At 34.7% G+C, this 16711-nt stretch overlaps 1 protein-coding gene across 1 annotated transcript; it reads right to left on the reverse strand.

Moving 5' to 3' along the window:
* Positions 1-401: 401 nt before the first annotated feature.
* LOC128664350 (angiopoietin-related protein 5-like) lies at positions 402-16289 on the reverse strand. Its single transcript, XM_053719188.1, has 6 exons — positions 16162-16289; positions 9890-9976; positions 7572-7665; positions 3215-3335; positions 2066-2251; positions 402-697 (listed from the first exon to the last, which is right to left on the reverse strand). Exons 1-6 carry the CDS (start codon positions 16287-16289, stop codon positions 402-404), a joined length of 912 nt encoding a protein of 303 aa, XP_053575163.1.
* Positions 16290-16711: the final 422 nt, after the last annotated feature.

Consider the following 16711-nt stretch of genomic DNA (forward strand, 5'->3'; position numbering starts at 1 on the left):
CAATTAATAATAGGAGTAAATTAGAAAGTTGCTTAAAATTGCATGCTCTATCTGAATGAAAACAAAATTGGGTTCAGTGTCCCTTTAAGCTTGCTGTTATTTGTACAAGTATCAGATCAAAAACATATAGCTATCTTTAAAAAAATATTTGTAAATATGAGAATGAATCAGTAAGTGTAGTCTTTAGTGTAATATGGGATTTATAGTGTGGACCTATAAACTTATATTTTTTTTTACCACAACACAAAACAGAAAACAGTTCTTAGATTTTTTTTAATAAAATATACACATTATAAAAATAAAAATACACTAATTTAAAATTGAAACAGGAAATAAAAATCACTTTTCTGGCTTACTGGGCCTTTGCTTGTAAATAAACACAATTATATTATATTCCTCCACTAATGGTGCCGCAGATACATCATGCTGGATTTCAGTGACTCATTTTTTCTCCATGTTTGCCAATGCACTGCAGAAGCCCAGCCCTTGTTTAGTCCTTTTGGGCGCCATTGGCCATTAAGGTTTGCAATGCCACATCTGTTAAACCACCATCCAGAGTGAAAACGGTCATTGGAGCAGCTTTTGTAAACCAAGTCACCAGAAGAACATGGATTGCATTTGTCATTATCTTTATCCTTGGAACTAAAAAAGCTGCCATTTTCATTTGTATCAGATTTGTCTCCTTTAAAAGCATCGCCTGTATTAAAAAGACACAATATTTTTATGATGATTTAAAGATAATGTATAGAATCTGTGGATTTGTTTTCTCCCCTTTAGTTTTCTGCGGTCTATTTTACCCACTGGAGTATATTAAATTGTTTGCAAACAGTTAATTTACCTTTATTATATTGTTTGGAATAGCTGTTTGTGCCCACCAAACCACCACCTATACTGAAACTATGAATGCTGTTGTTTTCTCTATAGAAAAGCTATGTAAACATGAGGCAACAAGATAAATTAATTTCCCAGTGGAGGTGAAGAGAGAAAGAGAGAGATTTGTGCATCAGAAATAGCTACTTTAATTTATTTAGCCCCCACCTATAACTAACATTTCAGCTTTTGGCATGTATAGACAGGATAAGATGAGCAGGTCTGTGATTTCTGCAGGCTCAGCCTATTAAATTGGGCATGTCCTTGAGAATAGGAATGGTTTTAATGAACAATAACAGCTATTTCAAATACAAAAATAAACCTATATGAGCAATATCTATACATTTAATACAGCCAGTATAACATGTATTTGGGAACATTTGAAAAGGACAGTAAACACCTTGAGATTTTAACCCCTTCTGCCTATTGGAACTCAGCGTATTCTGGTGACGTAGTAGCTACGTCCAACCTTCTGCCTCATGTTGCAGTTCCAGCTGTCAGCTTTGACAGCTAAGACCACAGCCAGAGGCAGAAGGCATCTGCCTTCATATGGTAAGGGAACACTGACCATTCTACCTTTACCATATGAACGCAGATCACCGATACAGACAGTGACATGATGCCGTGTGGGGTGTGGGAGCGAAGGAGGGAGGCGGGAGGGGAGGAAGGGGGATTCAATACCTATGGAAAAATAATTTTTTACTGAGGGAGGGGAGGGACCTCCATACAATTGATGCTCTATCGAGAATCATGAAAGAAAAAATGAGGATTTCATATCCTTTTAAGTATAGAAACTTTCAGTATAGGTGAGGATACCACAGGCTAAATCAGCTATTTTAAATGCCGAAATAAGGGTAAAGGGGTTACTCAAACAATCCAACATTTTTAATTCTAATATTATGAGCATGATTGGACTTGTCATATGAAGACTCTAACACTGATTGACTTCTCCAAATGAGGCAAGTGGTTAGTGGAGTTTGGTTATCGAAAAAACAGTTGCAGCTAACAATTTTACAGTGCAATGTCCCTTTAACACCATGCCTATACTAGAAATATTTGAATGTCTCATTTTATTGGTATTGTGCTTAATATCACTTTTAATAGACAACTACAAGAGCGCTGAGAATCTGTTGGCGCTCTACAAATACAGTAACTGATAAAACTATTCATACACATTTTATTTTACAAATTTTACCTGCATTCCCAAAATAGTTTCCCACTGAGAGCTGGTAGAAATTTATCTCAAGACCAACTTTGAAGGTGCTGTAAAATGCGAAAGCCTCAGATCCACCAAACTCCCAAAGGCTGATGAGCAACTCAGATGTTCTATCAGCCTGGTTTGTAAGCATCTTCATGTTCTCAAGACCCAACCAGTGTTCTTCTTTGAGATTAGAGAGAAAATTGTATTAAATTAAATTTCTTATCTATAGCAGTAATACAATAAAATATACAATTACTATTAATGGACAATTATATTTACTGCATTTTATTAACTTTTGTTCATTACAAACCCAAAATGTTTTTTTCATGATTCAGATAGACCACACAAAAGGTAGGTAGTTTCAGGAGCATTCATGTGTATTCAGCGCTATATGGCGGCAGTTTTGCTAGAATGTTTTTAACAATGTTATACATTTGCAAGACTATCAGATGGAAACAAGGCTTGCCGCCATGTAGTGCTTCAGATGCGTCCATGCTACATAGCTAGATATGTCTTCAACAAAGAGTCCTATGTGAACAACGTAAATTGATAGCTTTTTAAAAATGATATGCTGTCTGAATCACAAAAGAAAAAAAATTATGCTTTATGTCCATTTAAGCAAGTCATTTATGTAAAAAAATAGTTTTATTTAATTTAATAAGCTATTTTGTGCAATAGACATTTGCATCCATATAAGACCCATTCATCTTTTCAGGCGTAACTAGAATTCACTGGGCCCCAGGACAAACTCTGTTCCAGGACCCTCTCATTTGAACAGCACATATATACTTGTACACACACAAACAAATGCACACAAAGACATACACACACGTACACAAGAGGGAGTTGATGCAGAGTTTAGTAAACACTTCTAATACTACAGCACTAAGAAAAACACCACAGCAAACTGCTTGCTTTCTGTGCAGAGCTTTCTTTCTTTTTCACTGATGTTTTTCAGTCACCACAAGTGTAGTGATGATTAGAAAAACAGCAGCCCAAAAACAGCAGCCCATAAACAAGCTGCTCTGAAATCTGATTCTGCTTGAGCAGTAGTGGATCCCTAAAAGAACGGGCCCGGTAGCAGTGGAGACCTCTTAGTCTCCTGTAGTTACAACCCTGTGTTCAAGATAAAATGTTACTTACTGGAGATATTTCCAAATCCCATTTTGTACTCAGCCCATGTTCTGTCAAAAGACAACCCATCGTTTCCATTGTGTTTCTGTATGACTGTCCATCCACCATCATCTCGCATTTCGCAAAATACCTTAGGCAACAAACAGATATAATTTTACTCGCCATTTCTCATTTACGATAATATTTAGGGCTAGATTATAAGTGGAGCTCTAAGTTATTGCGTGCCCGCAAACGTGAAAATTTGCCCGTTTGTGATAATTATCCAGCCATTACCAGTGGCTGGTTATTGCTACCCCAAGCTTGCGGTAGCAATTAGTGCCCCAAAAATTAACCAGAGGTCAGACCTCTGGTTAATTTTCTAAATGTGCCCCAATTTCCCCCAAACAAGGGTTAGTTTCTTCTTTTTTAAATGTAGCCTTTTTTTATTTATTTTTTAATCTGCACTTAGCAGTTTTTTGGGGCGTTAGAAAAAAAAATGGCACTGAAAAGTGCCTTTACATAGCGGTCTATGGGAACTGTGTGTTCCCTGTAAATATATATGTATATGCTTATTTACATATATATTTATGTGTTAAAGGGACAGTTTACCCAAATGAAGACCAAATTATATTGAATTTATCTGTCCAAAATAAAATGATGTGTGTGTGTGTTGTTTTTTTTAACGTTTTCTAACATTAGATTTTTATTTTGCGAAGTTCCGTTTTCATGGGCTGGTAAGAATACCCACTTGTCTAATTTCTGGCTGCATGGCCACTTGAGCGGAGTCTCTTCTGTGTAGGACGCATGCTCCAGCCCCCATGGTGACGCCACCGCTAGTGTGAACATGGAGCCACCGCTAGTGTGAACATGGACGTGCTTTAAATAAAAAGCTTGTCCGTATTCAACGGTGAGATCTTTCTTGCTTTCCAAGAGGAGAAAAAAAGGACACTGCAGAACCACACCAGTCACTTTATATACTATATAAGGTAGTGTGAGCTACTTAATTAGTTATCTGTGGATGATACTAATTACATATGTGGGGAAACCCTCAGCTTGCTTAGCGTATATGTCACAATATACTGGTATCAAGAAAGTAGACAAGCACTCATATGACCAAACTCAACTAGTGAAAATAATTGAGCTCTTTGAGCTTCATGGACACATTTACCAAGTACCAGACATTTTTAATATTTAACTATAAAAAAAAATGTGTCCTGTAAACAACTTACAGTCTGCATATAAGACTATAATTATGTAATATCAGCTTTCTATTTGTGTGTTACTTTGACTATATGAAACCTGGAAGATTGGTGAACTGGGCTATGGTCAAGGTGGTGATTGCTCCCTGGGCTGTCATCACTGGTGAAATCGGGAACAGTGCAGGCACAGACAGCCTAGTGGTTCTCTTAGTGTGCATCTGCTTGGGGTTCAACTCTGCTGCACTGTACTATCATTTTGAGACCTGCAGGGTTTTGTAATTTTCTGCTTCATACTAGCAGTCCCACCTCATCCTTTGTGAGTGTGACCAAGTAGTACTGTATTTGGTAGAGAAGGTGAGACACACCTAATTACCTGGGCCACTGGGTTATACTTACCACCTGGGACAATCATTCCCTATCCTCCCCTTATAGAAGATTATGTAATAAACCAAGTAATTATCTACCATCTTTTCCATTTATATTACTATATGGGTGCACATCAATAATTCATGTTTGTGCTACATGACTGCGCCAGCCCTGTCCGCCTCACTGAACACGTAGCACAAACATGAATCATTGATGTGCACCCATATAGTAAAATAAATGGAATTCTGTGTGATTGTATTCTGGTGCTCCATTTTGATGATATGCTTCATCTAAAGTACTGAAATCCATTGCACTGAGAGTACTGGTCCTTTAATATCTGTATATACATAAATTAACACATAAATATATATGTATATAAGCATATACATATATATTTATATTTGCTGCCTATTGCTGTGCTACTTACCCCCTTTGCTGCACAAGTTCTCATGCTGTGTCTCTCGGCATGCGAACAAGGCTCCCATTGGAGCCTATGGAAACGCGCTCTTGTGAGTGCAATGCTTCCATGCAATAAAAACACGAGGTCACGTTCGCATTGCACCTCACCTGTAATACCAGTGCACATTTGCATGCGCTGGTATTACAAAGTGGAGCACAAATATCGCTTTAGAAAAAGCAATATTTTGCGCTTCAATTATAATCTGGCCCTTAGTCAAATTATATTCAGTCCAGTTCATTACCAAGATTTTATTTTAAGGTATTTAGTGATAACTTTATTGGGCTAATATACTAAAATTGTAAAAGATTTTAAGAAATCCTTGTCTTCCTCAAGTCTCAAGAAAGAGAGAAATCTATTGAAATTTTAGTCCAAATAAAAATGCTACAATACACTGTTTTTTCCCCCCATCTGAATTATTGAATTAATATGGCTACTCCAAACATTGTTCTATTAGATTGAAATATATATATATATTTTAGGATGTAAATTAATAAAACAAAATAAATATGGAGGAGATAGGTTCAATAATTAACTGAAAAGAGAAAAATTACTCTTTTTGGATATTAAGGTCCTTTTTTCATATAAAAGCTTTTAGAATGAATCAAGAACAGCAAAGAAAGAATGTGATATACAGATGTACACAGTAGTTTACTATAAACTCAATTTACATGAATAGTAAATAGGAAACTTGATTATAAGGGAAAACAGATATGACCTGAAGTTAAAGGGACACTGAACCCAATTTTTTTCTTTTGTGATTCAGATAGAGCATGCAATTTTAATCAACTAAAGATGGGTGCATAATGCAGGGCAGTGGCTTCAAAGGCTAATAAGATACTAGCATGTATTAAAAGAGGCATTGATTCAAGGGAGGAAAGCATAATTTTTCACTATATAAAGCCCTGGTAAAACCTCACCTTGAGTATGGAGTGCAGTTCTGGGGACCAATAGCAAAAAAGATATTGCAGAACTAGAAAAAGTTCAGAGAAGGGCCACAAAGCTAATAAGGGGATTGGATAATTTAAACTACGAGGAGAGGCTAGCCAAACTGAGTCTGTTTTCTTTAGGAAAGAGGCGCTTGAGAGGTGACATGATTACTTTATATAAATATATTCAAGGCCCATATACAGAGATGGCAGAAGCTCTGTTTATTCCAAGAAAATTGTTTGTGACAAGAGGTCACAATTTAAAGTTGGAGGAAAGGAGATTTAATCTCCTGCAACAGAAATGTTTTTTCACTGTAAGAGCAATAAAATTGTGGAACTCATTACCAAAGGAGGTATTGCATGCCAATACCCTAGATACATTTACATTTAAAAATTGTTTGGATACATTTCTGTCTATAAACAAAATTCATAGATATGATTGCTAGTATTAAATGGGTCACCTTTTAGTGGGATTATTTAATTTTAACTGGAGTTTGAAAGTATTTTAGATTTGTATAGGTTGAACTTGATGGACTTCGGTCTTTTTTCAACCTCATCTACTATGTTACTATGTTCTAATTTACTCCTATTATCAAATTTTCTTCATTCTCTTGGTATCTTTATTTGAAAAGCAAGAATGTAAATTTAGATGCAGGCCCATTTTTGGTGAACAACCTGGGTTGTTCTTGCTGATTGGTGGATAAATTCACCCACCAATAAACACAGGCTGTTCATTGTTCTGAAACAAAAATTGGCTGACTCCTTCGCTTAGATGCCTTCTTTTTCAAATAAAGATAGCAAGAGAGCGAAGAAAAAATTATAATAGGAGTAAATGAGAAAGTTGCTTATAATTGCATGCTCTATCTGAATCACGAAAGAAAAAACGTGGATTCAGTGTCCCTTTAATTCAACAACATTTTTGGTTGTCGCATAATACTATTCATTAAAGGGATATGAAACCCAAACATTTTCTTTTGCGATTCAGACAGAGCAAACCATTTTAAAAAAAGTTTCCAATTTACTTCAATGATCAAATTTGCTTCGTTCACATGATATTCTGTGTTGAAGAGATACCTAGGTAGGCATCTGGAGCACTACATGACAGGAAATAGTGCTGCCATCTAGTGCTCTTACAAATGGATTACACTCTGCTGCCATATAGTGCTTCAGAAATGAGCCAGCTCCTAAGCATACGTCCTTGCTTTTCAACAAAAGATGCCAAGTGAACGAAGAAAATTGATAATAGAAGTAAATTGTATACTCTATCTGAATCTCGAAAAAGAATGTTTGGGTTTCGTATCTCCTTAATTCATTTTTAAACAATGTATAAAAATGACCTTGTGCTTCCTCTGCTGTCACCAAAGTAGTAGACATCTCATCTGCATTACTTCTGGTATATGAATTTAAAACAAAATGTTTTAGAGAGGTCAGTATACCTGAAAAGATGATTTAGCTCCAATAGGTTTTATTGTGTAAATTCCACTGGCAGAGGAATTGTTTCTTTCCTTGATGTGTGAACAATCATATCCTGTAAGACAAAATCATATTATTTATTATTATTGCTGGTGTATTTACTACATGATCAATATGCTAACACATTCATAATATATCTTATGTTTTGTAGTCTAAAATGTACCTTTTAAAATGTAGTATTTCTTCAGTTTGTATAATAGTTAAGCAATGTTAATTTGTCTGTAATATTTAGGAGCTTAACTATGCAGCTACAACAAGGCAGTGATTACCAGATCCACTGATTATAGTTATTAGGGTAAGTACTTACCTTGAGGGCTTTGGGCACGGGTAATCTGTTAGAAGTGAAAATAATTATTTTAATTAAAACATTTTCAGCATATTTTACAAAGTCAAAACATTTGACAAAGAAAACAAGTAAATGGTATAGGAAATACAGCAACTATTATATATGATTACTCTAAAAGCAATATTAGAATATAATGACTGTAAATACCTTTATAAATATATATAGACAAGTAGATGTCAGCTAAAGGGACAGAGTATTGTAAAATCAGTTTCCCTATAATGAGTTTCTAGTGATCTGTTATACCAGCTGTAAAGTATAAAATATAAGGGAAAGTATATGTTTATGTTTATTTTGCTATATGAAATAGCTGAAACTACAACCTATTTTAATAGTCTGAGCTTGCACGGAGAGCAGACACCCTTATATTATCTTCATTTCTATACATCATGGCTTCCTTATCAAATCTCTGTCTGTTTACACAAAAGCCAGTACTTAACATTTTAATACCCATCTCGCTAACCCCAACTCGGAGTGTAAATTCTGTGGCAGCTTCATGTTTTCATAGGTTGCTTTAACCAGTACTTAAATGGACAGTCAATACCAGAATTGTTATTGTTTAAAAAGATAGATCATGTCTTTACTACCTATGTCCCAGCTTTGCACAACCAACATTGTTATATTAATATATTTTATAACCTTTAAACCACTAAATTTCTGCCTGTTTCTAAGCCATTAAAGACAGCCTCTTATCACATGCTTTTTTATTAGCTTTTCACAACGGGGGAGTGCTAGTTCATGTGAGACATATAGATAACATTGTGCTAATGCCTGTGGTTTGTGGCAGACACTGCACTAATTGGCTAAAATGCAAGTCAATAGATAATAAATAAAAAGTCATGTGATCAGGGGGCTGCTAGAAAAGGCTTAGATACAAGATAATTACAGAGGTAAAAAGTGTATTAATATAACTGTTGGTTATGCAAAACTGGGTAAATGGTAATGAGCTGTTTATCTTTTTAAACAATAACAATTTTGGAGTAGACTGTCCCTTTAAAGGAACACTGAACCCAAAATTTTTCTTTTGTGATTCAGATAGAGCATGAATTTTTAAGCAACTTTCTAATTTACTCCTATTATCAAATTTTCTTTATTCTCTTGGTATCTTTATTTGAAATGCAAGAATCTAAGTTTAGATGCCGGCCCATTTTGGTGAACAACCTGGGTTGTCCTTGCTGATTGGTGGAAAAAATCCATCCACCAATCAAAAAGTGCTGTCCAGAGTTCTTAACCCAAAAAAAGCTTAGATGGCTTTTATTTCAAATAAAGATAGCAAGAGGACAAAGAAAAATTGATAATAGGAGTAAATTAGAAAGTTGCTTAAAATTGCATGCTCTATCTGAATCACAAAAGAAAAAAATTGGGTTCAGTGTCCCTTTAAGTACTGAATTTTTCAGTAAATGTGGGGATGCAACACGCAACAACAGTTATTTCAAATGTCAAATTAAACATAAATGAGCTATTTGTAAACAGTTTAATACACTCCAGCATGTACAGTGGATCACTGGGAACACATTTAAGGAAATTTTACAGTACACTTATGTTGACTACTATATGGTAAACAGATGCTGATCTAGAAATTAACATCATAAACAACAAAAACGAGATCAATATGCTCTAATGTGAAAACACAAATGTGGTTGCATTACATTACCTCTGATCTAATATGCTGAAGACAGTGACATAATAACAGCAGATATCCAAGGAGGGTGAAGCTGAATTTATCCATAGTTCTGAGAATGAGAGAAATTGAATTAGTTCATATTTTTAGATATTCTATAATAAACAACAGTCAGCCCTGGACAAGAGCGCTTGTTTACTTTGCCCCATTAATATACAATTATTCACACCATGTTATGTGTTACCATTAACAAACACTGTCACAAAAAATGACAAAGTGTTTACAATATATGTTGCCAATAAAAAATATATATATATTGTGCATTTCTTCTGAGGCCAAGCAGTATGTACATATGCTTCACCTGGAATCCTACTGGTTTCTGATCAATGGATTGAAAATCATGTCTTAAAGGGACATAAAATAGGTTGAGATCTGTGCATATCCTAAAAGGGCTAATTAAAAATAGTTTGCATAAAAAAATTGTTTAAAAATTGCTGGCAAGTATTTTAAAATAATTTCTAAAAATAAGCTAAATTAATTACATAGCTAAGCTGCCTGGAGAAACCAACTCCACCCACCCTTATTAGTGTTTAGGCATTGTATTTCAACTGAGTTCACATCTTCTATGCATGCTCCAGCAGATAATCCCTATGCATTTTGTATTCTATCAAAGCAACAGTAGATATAGATACAGCCATAAAAGGAATTGTGTGTGGAGAGTTAGAGCTATACAATTCAGAAACTAAAAAGAAAGGGTTAATGGTGAGGCACTGCAGTATACATTTGCAGGTAAAGTAATTAAAGTACATATTATATTTTGTCTCTATCCCAACTTGTTTTATGTCCCTTTAAATCTCAGTAAATATGTTAATATTTTTCCCATCAACTTATACTGCTCTACAAATGTTTTACAGCTAAATATACAATATCCACTGACTACAACTTCCTGATCAATATGAGAGAGCCCTGGGGAACTGTAGACAGGATACCCCTCACTTATAAACATTTCTATACCTTGATATCTTTGCTTCTAAAGTACTTAATGCAATGCTTTATTAATACATCATGCATATATACGTTTTCAGGGAGGGGGCATATACAGATAGAGTGGTAAAAAATTTTTTTTTTTTTTTTTAATTATTTTTTATTGAGGTCATAAAGAGCAAAACGAGTTACAAACAAGAATCACCAATAGACATAAATAGCATAGCGATAAGACAGACATTCTGAATTTTTAGACATACTGAAGATATAAATTGATATAAACTCTGAGTTTCCATTATGAAAGCCCCTGATAACATAGGACTAGCCAGTGGTAAGAATGGTCTTGAATAAAGTAAACTAGAATGCCTGTAGGATTCCTGTGTAAGAGATAAACAACAAACTCAAAATAACCTCTATTTTGTATTAAATAAAGAGTAACATTGAGCCCCACAGTGCAGAAGAAAATATATATTAGTTTATCTGTTTGACACAGTAAAAAAAAAAGAATTTGGGCAAAGGGGGGGTGAGCTTCATAATATTTGGGGAAGGGAAATGCAGCGGGCAAGAGCCGCTCTAAATGGGGGATGGGGGAAGGAGGAAGGGGCGGAGCCAGTCAGCACACCAGACTAATGAACGCTCCTAGGCTTCTAAACTTGGGAGTGCATAGAGTGGTAAATTTATTTTGACATGGAAATAATTCCCTGGGTTAGTATAAATTTAAATTTGTTTTTAATAGGCACAATATTTTATGTCTTGTAGTTAGCCCAGGTCTGATATTAGTTATTTATTAACTAATTCTACTTAAAGGGACACTGAACCCAATTTTTTTCTTTCATGATTCAGATACAGCATGCAATTTTAAGCAACTTTCTAATTTACTCCTATTATCAATTTTCATTCTCTTGCTATCTTTATTTGAAAAGCAATAGTGTAAGTTTAGAAGCCGGACCATTTTTAGTTTACAACCTGGGTTGTCCTTTCTGATTGGACAGCACCAATAAACAAGCGCTGTCCAGGATCTGAACCAAAAATTGGCTGGCTCTTTAGCTTAGATGCCTTCTTTTTCAAATAAAGATAGCAAGAGAGCGAAGAAAAAATGATAATAGGAATAAATTAGAAGGTTGCTTAAAATCGCATGCTCTATCTGAATCACAAAAGAAAAAATTTGGGTTTAGTGTCCCTTTAAGATGATTTGTTTTGAACACTAAAATAACAATTTGAATAGAGGATAGGAGCGCCTAGAGGCTGAAGTATGACATAGGCAATATAACAAACTACTACATTTATTGTACATAGAAGTTAACATAAAAAGACATAAAAACAAATTTAAAAAGAAGTTAAAAAACAGTCAGGGTATCACTAACTTTCTAAGGAGTTGATGGATCTATTTCATCCATCCCCAATTGGGATTCGCTTTACACCCCGACTGTTTAACTTTTTTTTTTAACTTCTTTTAAAACATTTTTTAAATCTCTTTATGTTAACTTCTATGTACAATAAATGTAGGAGTGTGATATATTGCCTATGTCATACTTCAGCCTCCTATCCTCTGTTTAATTGCTATTCTCTTGTTTATACTGATCTGGTTAGGTGATCAGGAATAGTGAGCTTGTATGTTATACATTTGGCGCTGCTAACTATACTCTATGGTCATTTGTTTTCAACACCAGCTGGCTCTCAGTAGTGCATTGCTGCTCTTTTCATCAAAAAGTAAATTTATAACTGACGTACGTTTCAAAGTCTATTGAAATGACCTGCTCTATTTGAATCATAAAAGTTTTTAATTTAAACTTTCATGTCCCTTTAAGAAAAAGCTGTTAAAGGGATAGGAAAGTCAAAATTAAACTTGCATGATTCAGATAGAGCACGCCATTTTAAGACACTTTTAAATTAACTTCTATTTTCAAATGTGCTTTGTTCTCTTAGTATCCCTTGTTAAAAAAATAATATGCACATATCATACACTAGTGGGAGCTGCTGCTAATTGGTGCCTGCACACATTTGTCTCTTGTGATTGGCTAAATAGATATTTTCAGCTTCCTGTCAGTAGTGCAATGCTGTCCCTTCAGCAATGGATAACAAGAGAATGAAGAAAATTTGATAATATAATTAAATAGAAAGTTGTTTAAAATTGTATGTTCTATCTGAATGCTAAAATAATTTTTGGAGGTTTACTATCCCTTTAAATGTAAACTACAATAAAAGAGATTTAAACTAATACCTAGGCATCTTTTGCTCACTGGCAGATAGGGACAACTATAAAGTTGACCAATTCAGCACTGGAACATCCATTTTTAGAAAAACAAAACAAAGGACTGTAAAACATTTGCTATATGGAACAAAGAGCATTTGTGAGTACCACTTGTCCCTTTAAAGTGAAAAACATAATTTAACAAATGTGATTAAACATGCCTCATGGAACAAATAGATACAATTAATTTGCTCAAAACCAAAGACACAAAAAGAATAAATAACAAACAGTAAACAATACCATTAACAGTTAAACAAAATAACATACCTTCCACCTCTATCCACACTGCAGATACACTAAGTGCCATGTTTCAATGACTAGCCATAATATAGCTCACACTAGAGGTGGGGCCTAAGCTTAGCCAATCAGATAACTGCAAGTGACTGCTTTCCAGATCCATCATGAAACTGTTGTCAAAAACATACAAACTGTAAACTAGTAAGAAAACATAGAATCCTTAAAGGGATATTAAACCCAATTTTTTTTCTTTCATTATTCAGATAGAGAGAACAATTTTAAACAAAATTCCAAATTGCTTCTATTATAAAATTTGCTTGATTCTTTAGATATCCTTTGAAGAAAATAGTAATGAACATGGGTCAGCCAATCACACGAGGCATCTATGTGAAGCCACCTATCAGCAGCTTCTGAGCCTATCGAGATATGCTTTTCAGCAAAGAATATCAAGAGAATGAAGCAAATTACACGATAGAAGTAAATTAGAAAGTTGTTTAAAATTACATGCTCATTCTAAATCATGAAAGAAAAAAAATGGGTTTCATGTCCCTTTGACTTCAGAAACAATGTTATTCAAATATATATACACACACACACACACACACACACGTATATATATATATACAGTATATATATATAACACATAAAACCTGGCACTAAAAAGAAAATGACAAAACTAAATTAATTTATATAATTTAAAAAATGTATCAAGTGCTTATGAGTGGTCTTAGAAAAACACGACAGTATTTAAAAAAAACCACATAATTGTTACCCTGTTGAAGAGACATTAAAATTAAACTGTTATTATAAAGAGAGTGCATAAATATATAACATTTCCAAAATTACTTAATTTACCAAACTTAGCTCTTTTTTATTCATATCCTTTTCATCATACTTAGGCAGGCTCAGGACAGTGCATCTTTTTGAACAGTGAGTACTCTATGTAAAACATTGTTAAATACTATAAAGAATCATTATAGGGGATAAATTACATGCTCTAATTTGTTAGAGCATGTAATTTTAAGACTAGTGCCCCTAGACTTTTATGTGTTTAAACCCCCAAAGGGTTTAAACACATAGTAAAAGCTTGGGATCTGCAGAGCCCTGCTGGTCCTGTATGTAAATTATGGGGGCAATTTGGGGACATTTAGAAAATTAACCATAAGTCTGACCTCTGGTTAATTTTCTGAGCACTAATTGTTACTGTGAGTTTGTGAGTAGCGATAGCAATAATCAGCCATTTGTAATGTCTGGTTATTCATTGCGCGCCCGCAAATGGGCAAATTTGCTCGTTTACAGACATGCAATAAATTAGAGCTCCTCTTGTGATGTTGCTCAAAATCAGCAGATAAAAAACAAACATTTATTTTTTCATCCATGAAGCTGGGAGAGTGTTGCTGATATTGGGGATATGATATACTGTATAGGTGTATATTCCTAAATAATAAAGACACAAGGCTTGGGAAATACCATGCTGTGTGTTGCACTACAATAGTTTAGATCTTACCTAGCCTGTAAGCTGCCTCATTGTGTGCTAAGAAATCATATGTAAGGAAATCAATTACCCGGCACAAAAGCAGAACAGGTTTTGGGAAGATGTAGTTTTAGTATAAAGATTATTCACAAGCTTTCATATTTAGAAGAAAGGGAGGTTTCTTACAGGTGTCACAGGGATTTGCATATTAATATCGTCCTCATAACAGAGGAATTTCAATTGGTTACTACTACGAAACTGCATCAATAGCAAGAGGTGAAAAATCTAAATTACCATCATTAAAGCAAACACATTGCTGAATAGGAATAAAAAACACTCAAACTGTGAAGATGTTACAGCAGAAACTCTGCTACTTGCAAATACATGAACATATCTACTGAATAAAGGATACACATTATCCTATATTTTTGCTGTAATAGTAAATATCTAATAGTTAAGACTAGTAGAATCTGTTTGGGGGGGTTTTAAAGGTAAAACTTAGAAAACCTAAATAACAAAATATTTTTAACAGTGAAAAAGTTATTGTAAGTTCCCACGGGAATAGGGCCCTCAATTCGTCCTGTATTTGTGTGTAAATTTTGTCCTGTTTTATTTAAATTAATTGTACCCATGGACAGCGCTGTGGAATATGTTGGCGCTTCATAAATAAAGTATAATAATAACTTATACTCCATATGTTTAACTCTAAAGAACTTGCATCTTGTTTAAAAATCAACTTTATTTCTTTGTACCATCCATTACCATGTGCATAGTGCAGCTATTATTACGTACAACATGTGTTTACGTATTTTTACTGCCCCTCTTTAAGATAAAATATCACGGTACCACAAGCTTTAAATAAATATAGTATTCAGCCAGGACAACCCAAGCATAGAAAATGCCAACAAAACTAATAAAAATACACCTTAAATAATACAATGTATACTTTTCACAAATTCTTGTTCTATATGTTATTCAAGAAGCTGCTAAATTAATTGTCTCCTTTAAGTAAATACATACTGTATATCACTATAAAAATAAATATATTCCTAGACTGTAAAATGAATAAGGAAAACAGTCCACGCTCCAATCCAAAATAAAGGGACACATAACTGGTCCTTTGAAGAGTAAATATATGTTACCTTTAACATTTAATATACTGCAAAAAATATTGGGTTCATTTATTTTCTAATTCAGCTTTATTAAAAATGTAAACAATTTTGTTATAAAACAATCAAATAAACATAATTAAATACAGTCCAATGCAGAACATAACTTAATTATTTACCTTAACAACAAATTAAACAAACATAAAAGAAATAAACAATCAGTGTCATCTACTAAAACATATAGAATAAAAGGAATACAATTTTTCTGAGAATGTTATTAAAATATTTATGTTTGGGGGGCATGTCCAGGCAGTGCCGGGAGAGGACGCAAATTCAGTGATCTAAAATTTTCTATGAAAATCAATCAGCATCCGTGATAGACTATTGCTCAACTATTTACACAAAAGATTATTGTTCATGAAAATACCTAGCTCTATAAGTTTTACTGCGTTTGTGACCTGTTCCAGGCTGGTAAGGCCTGGGTGCGCAAGTTCCCTGAAGCCCTCTCCCGGCTTGCCGAACATCACTACTAACTGGTGATAATCTACCAACCAGAGGAAAATAATGGCTTTTAACAAGGGAAGCTCAGGGGATGCTGCAAGTCTTCCTACAAGATCTGAGCCATCAGCTAGACTATTGCCTTTCAGACCTATCTGATACATTAGAAGCAGCAATGGAGCGGATAGCAACACTACAGATCACATGGAGTCAGAGACTACACTGCAGGAGACACTACCAGACTGCCTTACAGTGCCATATCACGAGAATCCACAGTCTGGCTGTTACTACGCTACACTTAAGGCTACTTCTCAAGAATGGAGCGACTTGCCACTCGCTGTTCTCACAGCACGGAGAACTGAAGATAAGACAACAGCAGGGATCCCCGCTGCAATGCCGGTTTGGATGTTACGGACCCCAACGCCACAAGCCTCCACAGCTGACTCGAGTCATCCTAGAGTGTCTATTAGGAACATCGGCAGCATAGAAGGCCCAAGCACTTGGATGGTCACAGAGGCGGGACTGCTACAGCAGAGGAACATAACTGAGGTGACATACCCTCGGTCGAAGGTTCGCTTAGGTCTCA

This window comes from Bombina bombina, chromosome 6, assembly GCF_027579735.1.
Source record: "Bombina bombina isolate aBomBom1 chromosome 6, aBomBom1.pri, whole genome shotgun sequence".
Taxonomy (NCBI): Eukaryota; Metazoa; Chordata; class Amphibia; order Anura; family Bombinatoridae; genus Bombina; species Bombina bombina.

Bases quoted from the DNA above. Each gene is read 5' to 3' on its own strand.
- LOC128664350 (XM_053719188.1), bottom strand. From the start codon at position 16,289: ATGTATCAGATAGGTCTGAAAGGCAATAGTCTAGCTGATGGCTCAGAT. The intron at 2,252-3,214 runs GTAAGTAACATT...CTAATCTCAAAG, and splicing joins GGGATTTGGAAATATCTCCA to AAGAACACTGGTTGGGTCTT. The intron at 698-2,065 runs GTAAAATTTGTA...TTTTTAATACAG, and splicing joins AAACTATTTTGGGAATGCAG to GCGATGCTTTTAAAGGAGAC.